Source organism: Limanda limanda, chromosome 8, assembly GCF_963576545.1.
Source record: "Limanda limanda chromosome 8, fLimLim1.1, whole genome shotgun sequence".
NCBI lineage: Eukaryota > Metazoa > Chordata > Actinopteri > Pleuronectiformes > Pleuronectidae > Limanda > Limanda limanda.
Window position 1 is genome coordinate 2,917,933 of NC_083643.1, and position 7,579 is coordinate 2,925,511.

The 7,579-nt window shown below is 39.8% G+C and overlaps 1 protein-coding gene across 1 annotated transcript; it reads right to left on the reverse strand.

Annotated features, from left to right (window-relative positions):
- Positions 1–139: 139 nt before the first annotated feature.
- On the reverse strand, positions 140–5,396 carry dkk3b (dickkopf WNT signaling pathway inhibitor 3b). The gene is made up of 7 exons (XM_061076262.1): positions 5,183–5,396; positions 4,285–4,347; positions 4,111–4,191; positions 2,065–2,157; positions 1,740–1,884; positions 479–629; positions 140–390 (listed from the first exon to the last, which is right to left on the reverse strand). The coding sequence occupies exons 1-7, from the start codon at positions 5,378–5,380 to the stop codon at positions 366–368; spliced, it is 756 nt and encodes a 251-aa protein (XP_060932245.1). The 5' UTR covers positions 5,381–5,396; the 3' UTR covers positions 140–365.
- Positions 5,397–7,579: the final 2,183 nt, after the last annotated feature.

Here is a 7,579-nt window from a genome sequence, read left to right on the forward strand (position 1 = left end):
GTGTGTGTCCGGATTATCACTTCCTGACACACACACATGTGAAACAGGGCTGCCCTCTAGCTGTCAGTGCTGTGTACTGCATGTAGTTCTTATCATTCACTCATGAACTCATCAGACTAAATTAGTGAAAACCACACAATTAAAACCAAAAACATGTCTTTTATTTTCTTCATAATAAACAGTACAGATTGTAAAGTAAGGTATAAATAAAACAGTGCAAGTCCGGCCCTAAAGCAACATCCTGTACTTTGGTAAAGTATCGATCAGCTGGTAAATCCTCAGGTGAAGGATCAGTGAGGATGAGTAACATCAGGACAGGGTTTTGTAATTTGATATAAGTCCCTCGTGTGTTTCCTCCTCCAGTTCTACTCCCTGCAAACAGATCCGCGTCTATAAGAGAGAAAAGGGGAATTTAACAATAGAAGGTTACAACAAATACATTATTAACTGCAGGTGTGTTCTCTATGTTTGCTCTCACCCGTGAGGTCTGCACTGGAGGAGGTCTGCACAGGGGCAGTGGTCCCGGGGCACCTCCTCATCCCAGGCCAGCATATCCATCAGCAGGTTGGGGTCGTTCAGGCAGGACTCCCCCTTCCCTGGGTGAGGGTTACACACTGGAAACAGCAGCTCTGGAGGAAGCAGACAAAAGTAAAGAACGGCAAATACGTGTTTTTATTGTTGCAGCTAATAGTAATCGCTCAGAACCGTGGATGTCTCCAGGCTTTTAGTTTTAGCTTTGGGTTTTGTTTAATTCCTGGATTCTGATCTTTCATTTATTCCTGCAGAAGAGACATTAAACTCTGACTTTTCTAATTTCAATATCTTACTCTCTAAATTGATGTTTTGATATTTAATCTGTTCTGACCCTATTTCTTATATTCCCTCTTAGTTTTTTGTTATACACAGTACCTCACACACAGTATATTTGGTAGGGATGGGGGGGAAAATCGATTCAGTTACAAATCGTGATTCTTGTGAATGACGATTTTAAATCGTCATGCTGCCTCCCAAATCGATTTTTTTTTTTTAAATAATTTTTTTTTTTTTAAATTAAATTAAAAAAAATGTTTTAAACATATTTATTGGTTTATACCGGGGGGGGGGTATATGGGGGGAGCAACATCAACCCAGAGAATGTTGACCAGCTCTTGTTTTCGCACAAGAATCTAAACATACCCAAGCACTAGCTTTGTATCGCCTACTTGCAAACAACAATAGCCTACTTTTTGTTTCTTTTTTGTTCATTTCATTCTATTTAATTTACCTTTTATTTATTGTTTAAAAGTAGCCTAGGTGGCATACATTTCTTAATCTGTCAGTTTGTGTGCAGTTGACTGGGGCTATACAATAATAGGGAAAATTTTTATTTATTTTCTCTATTGGCTGCCTGGCAGTCATTTATTTAATGTTAATATTTGAAATGAAACTTGTAAAGCTCTAAGTGAATTTGACTGTGTTGTATTTGAAGGAATAATTCAACATTTTTCCGTGGTCCAGTATTTAAAAAAAAAAAAATAACCGAAAGAAATCCCAGGAAATCGTAATATCGAATCGCAATACTTACAGAATCGCAATACATATCGTATCGCCACCTAAGTATCGTGATAGTATCGTATCGGGAGGTCCCTGCCAATTCCCGTCCCTAATATTTGGTTGAACATTCTACTGACATACAGTTTGACATTAACTGAGAGGAGTCTGTCCCTCGTCTCTCGGTCTCTGGGGACGTCGGAGCTCACCTCGTTGGAAGGCACAGCACAGATCCGTCCTGCAGTCGCTCTGACCCTGGCAGATGGTTCCCTCTGTTCCTCTGGTGGCGTTGAGCGTGCACTGGCCCCACACACACATCTGCTCCGAGCAGCACTCCTCATCCTTAATGCACGGCTGAGCGGAGAGACACACGTATGTTCCAAATGACAATAAACATAAACCTATTACTGAAAATCATCTAAAAGTTCAAGGGGAACTGCTGAATTTGATGCATTGTTGAAATTAAAATACTGAAGAGTGCAGCTTTAACTGAACAAATAATAACCACAAAAATAACATGTAGTGGATCCGCACCATATCAGTTGGAATGCAGGGGAGGCACCTGGAGTTCTGGATCTCATACAGACAGTATCTCAGGTCACCACAGTCCTCATCCACCATGCATTCCTGTGTGGAGACATTACAGCAGATGATAACAGAGCCAGGAGCTCAAATACAAACCAGCACCAGCCCGTTTAATTTCCGTGTTTAGGACTGAAAGAATTTCTTTGGGAAATCAACACTGAAACAAAACAGCAGCTCACAAACCAGTGGGTGAACTCCCTTCACCCTGTGAACGCTCTCTTTCCAACCTGAGACATTTCATCTCATTACATGGAAAATATGTGAAATAAGAACATCTGTCTTCTGTGGTGTTGACATGAATGAAGCTGTTATTGCCAGAGGTTCCTTCCAGATTCTTTCCAAAGTCTCCAAAGTGCTCCTCATTGTTGGAGCTGTTGGGTTTCTATATCATTTTAATTTATATAATTGATATAATTTAATATTAATGGAAGTACCTTGAGATAATGTATATTATGATTTGGCACTATAGAACTTAAATTGAATTGTTGAGTTGACAGAGACACTGGAAACTACAAATAGAGGCCACACAACTTACAACCCTGCCATTATCTTAATAAAGGCCAGATGACTACACCTATTATTACTCTCATTGGCCCACAAGTAAATTATACCTCTCTATAAAAATACTTTTCCACAATTTACTCTGCAGCAAAAAGGAGAAAGAAAGTAACACAGATGACTCACTGAGCAAGATACCCCATAGGAGGTTTAAATAAGTGTGATCTAAACTCTAAACAAGCTGTAAGACAAACACATTTTTATACAATTATATGAAACACAGATGCAGTTGTTTTGCACAAACGATAAATAAAGACGCTGAACACGAATGTTTGGATGACGAAGTCTATAAAATACATTTGTCTCACCAGCCTGAGCCCACGTTCAGCAGAAAAACGGATTTTATCTGTAAAGTGATCGGTCAATCAACTTTCCTGTGACTTCCTCATATGTAATTTAAGTGTGTCTCCACATAGAGGCTGACATTTCTCTACACTTAGTCATTTAAGAGGAGCAGACCTTCTCCTGTCTATGACTCACAGGCTTTTTCTCTTTCCAAGCAGGAAGCTGCATTAACCACTTTCCGAACGGCTGCCAGGAAAGAAAAAGATCACAGCCACCGTTGTAAAACAAAATGCCACAAAAACAGGCAGCGAGCGGCATTAATGACCTCAATCCAAACTGTGGCTGAAGCCTTGAGAAGTACACGGTGGGTTTCTGTTTCCATGATGGTCCCGTTCTTTATAGACCCGAGTTGAGACACTAGAGTTTCACTAAGTTCTTCATGTTGAGAAACGTTCAATGTGCTTTGAATGAGCTGATTTCTGTTTTAATTAGATGACCGATCATGACTGAGGCTGAGTGGAATGTTATAAAGCTCACGAGGAGTCAAGGTCTTTGTTTGTTTTTCCAAAAAGCCGCCTTCACCGTTTACATCACGACCGCGAAAAGAGAAACATACGCTCGGAAACTGGGACAGTTGGATATTTTGTTCCTGCATGAATACCAAACACAGGCAGAGGCATGTACATAGAGACTGGGGCACTTCATATACTACATATATAATAATATATATATATATAGACTCGAAGGTGAAGCTAATGTGGAAGTGCATTAAAGCGTTATGCTCCAGCGGAGGGCAACTCCAGGGGTTTTAAAAGAAGTCAGTATAGATGTCTATGATAAAACAAGGGTTTTCTCACCTGGTTTTTAACGTCAGTTCAACATTTTCATCAATCTCTAGTTCCAAGTCTTCTTCAATACCGCTGATGAAGATGCCCTAACTCTAACCCAGGATAATGAACAGATACTTTCCCATCCCTTCAGTTTTAATGACTTAAAACTCTGTGTGTGGACGATACCCAGATCAGAAAGTTTGTTATGCATAACAAACTGCTTTATTGCTGAAAGGGTGTCAGGGAAAACTAAAATATCTTCCAATCCAGAATTAATTTCTCCCATTATTCCCTGTTTGTGTGGATCAATTGAAAGACTCACGTGATCCACACTGTTCCATGGACCAGACACCTCCACGTGGTCGTGTGAGAAACGAGTCTCTCCGGTTTCAATGTTAGTTTCCTGTAAACAGCAAGAAACAAGTGATTACATATTTGCTGATTTCCTCAAAATCACTTAAAAACCCAATTAGTATTTGTAATTTTAAAACCCAACCTTGTCCGTCCTGAGACGCAGGTCTGGTGACGTTAGAGACGACTTGGCACTCTCAGTAGTTATCTGTAAGATTGATGTGAGGAGACATCAATAAATCTGTATTCATCTACACACCAGGACATTCCTACAGCTGTAGCTCTGGACAGTGTTGACACACAGCAGCAGATCTGACTAACTGTTATGATTCATCTCCGTTTCTTGGACGATATGAAGGGAGAACGTCCCAGTAGTTCACAGATGATTCAAACCAGACACCGACCGAGACATGATGATGATGATGAGATCGGGTGAAATCGTTACACGGTAAAATAACAGTAGACTTAATAATTATAATAATAACAACTTAATTTATAGAGCACTTTTCAACAGAAAGTACACAACAGACAACAAATGGATAAAACACAATGGAAGTACAAATATAATGAAAGTAATGAAAGAAATAGAGATAAAAGACATAAACAGCCTGAAACAATTCAGGAATATTCTTTCAGTCTTGTTTTATGATCTTCGTTGTGCGTCCTAATCAGACACTATACAGTTTATTCAGCAGAATAATAATTAGAATAACTTGTCTTTGATTTAACTCATAATAAAAATATCAGTTTCAGCATCTATAGTATCCATGAGGAAGTCTATTAATAACATCCAGACCTGATGTGGCTCAGACATGAACCAGACATGGAAAGTTTGTGTCATGTTGTAACTTAGCCTGGTGGTCAGAATTAAACTGAGCACAAAAACAATTAAACTCACCTTGATTCTGGTGCATTTGTGTCCTAATAACTGAGTTTTATCATATAAAATACTTTGATAAACTACATTATATCAGCTTTGATTCATAACTCCATAAACGACACAACGCTGCCTTTGTGTAAGTGTAATAAAACGTGACGCAGACCTGGTCCACTGCCTCCTCCAGGATGTGCTGGGTGTCCTCCATCAGCGCCTCCACCTCCCGGAACATGTCGCTCAGGCTGGCCGGGCCTTGGTCCAGCTTGTCCCGCAGGATCCTCGCCTGGCTCCGGGCTGAGCCGCCGGTTCCCCGGAGCAGACACACACTCACAGACACACACAGCAGCAGCATGATCCCGGACATCTTTCCTTCTCCTGCCTCCTCTTCCTCATGCCTCTTCCTCCTGCCTTCTCCTCCTCTTCCTCCTGCCTCCTCCTCCTCCTCCTGGTCTTTATTTGGAAAGTTTGAGCAGGGATCGAGGAGCTGGTGGTTATGAAGTGAGACGAATCACGTTTAATGATGTGGAAAGAGTTCAAACTGCCCGGGCGAGAGGTAACATGTCGGAATCAAGTGGGTTTTATGTGCTGGTTATTAAAGAGAAAAAGCTTCGCAGAGACCAGGAGCTGCAGCTGCTGCCAGATGTGGCCTGAGAGAGGAAGTTCAGCAGGAATGCAAATTATACTTCATCATTATTACTGAAACTAACTGGACCAGAGCAGACTGAGAGTTCAACAGAAACTTTATTCTTAACTTGCATTCATGAGGTGAAAGAGCCCATGTTGATTATTCCATGAAAACTTCTGCTTCTACATTACCAAATCCAAAACTGTGAGAAAAAGTATAATATCTTGACTGTAATAATTCAAAACCTGCACTACACATTAAAAGATTGAATAAGTCTTTGGACCTGTTTTAAAGTTTGGATGCATTTTCTAACCTAAAGTATGAAGAAGGAGAATCAGTTTAAACAGCAGAAGGTTATTGAAGAGTTGAACACTCCACCCCAGGTATAAATAAAAAAGTTTATGATGAATTCCATTCATCTACTTCATCTTTCTGGTCCTGTTCATGTGATGAAAAATCTAAAGGTTTGAATATGGAATAAAACAGCAGGATTGAACTTAAAAACGTTTCTATTTGCAAAATAAAATTACAGGTATTCACAAACAAAAATACAGAAAATCTCTTACACATAGTGAAACTGGGGCTTGTGAGGCCTCTTATAAGAGAGACATGCAATGTGACGCTGTATTAACTTTCAGAGAAAAATCCTAATGAACTTAATCATACTTCATTTTAAAACATCTCAGTGTTTGGATGGAGTGGTCATTGAACTCCTGCAGCATGTCGTAGCAGTTGCCCACCACCTGGGGTCAGTGCAAGACAAAACATGTTAAGAGTTTTTATTTGTGCATAAATACATCAACGTGTGTGTGTGTGTGTGTGTGTGTGTGTGTGTGTGTGTGTGTGTGTGTGTGTGTGTGTGTGTGTGTGTGTGTGTGATTTGTTTCTAATTTATGAATAGACCCATTCAAATGTATAAGAATTAGTTTTTTGAAGTATATACAGACCTTGTTGTGTAGTTTCATTTCAAAGTGCAGCACAATGTATTGCTCGTTCTTTGTTAATGAGCCAAATAGAAATAATGGAGCCTTGATGCTCACACAGTGTACACACACATTATGTCAGGTAGGCTGTGGATCCTGTTGAGTCTTTCTGTCTTCATGTCTCTTTGTATTAGTGAGACAGTCAAAGTTTGACATGAGGACACTTTGACCCTCACAGGACAATAAGAGTCCACCCACCACCAACCTGCTCAGAGATGATGATCCTGAGGTGTGACCTCACTAACAATCTCTGATCTGAGGAGAGATTCAGGTCAATAAAATCAGCAACCTTAGTTTAATTTAGTTCATTTCACAGAACATAAACAGATGAATAAAAGTACATGTGGGGTCAGGATTATCTCCCTACGAGCCAGAACACAGTGTGAGATCCTCTGGTAGGATGTTGTCCAGAGTTTAGTCAGAAAACCAAAGGAGACAGAGTCTTTGTTGTGAAGGGCCCCGACACTTTGGAACAATCTTTATATTTACTTCACTTGTATTTGTATAGCGCCAAATCATAACAGACATTATCTCAAGGCTCTTCACATAGAAGGTCAAGACAAATACAGAGAGAAGATTATGTGCCATAAATACAGAATAAATGAATAAATGAATAACTGAATAACTGTAACTGCAACTGCAACTGCAACTGTAACTAACTTACTGCATTGTTTACGAGTACATTTCCCTCAAAAGAGAATCTATAAAAAGTTCTGCACCAGCTGTAGATCCAGTAGAACATTTTGAAAAGTTCTGATTAAACTTAACTGAAACAGTAAAGTTAAAGAAAGGTTTATTTCTCCACGTCACTGAGGCTCTGGCTCCTATTGGTCGTTTCCAGCGTCTGTGGGAAACTCGCAGCTTTTTCAAATTCACTCTCATCAGCTGATGAGAGAAGCAGCACAACCGGATGTGGAGAGCTTTTATTTTCAGAATAAAAGCAAGTTTAAAAAAA

What these genes read in the sequence shown, in the direction of transcription:
- dkk3b (XM_061076262.1), bottom strand. Translation starts at nt 5,380, where the DNA reads ATGTCCGGGATCATGCTGCTGCTGTGTGTGTCTGTGAGTGTGTGTCTG. An exon ending in TGCGTCTCAGGACGGACAAG is followed by an intron (nt 4,192 to 4,284) that starts GTTGGGTTTTAA and finishes TGCTGTTTACAG; the next exon opens with GAAACTAACATTGAAACCGG. An exon ending in CATGGAACAGTGTGGATCAC is followed by an intron (nt 2,158 to 4,110) that starts GTGAGTCTTTCA and finishes GTCTCCACACAG; the next exon opens with GAATGCATGGTGGATGAGGA.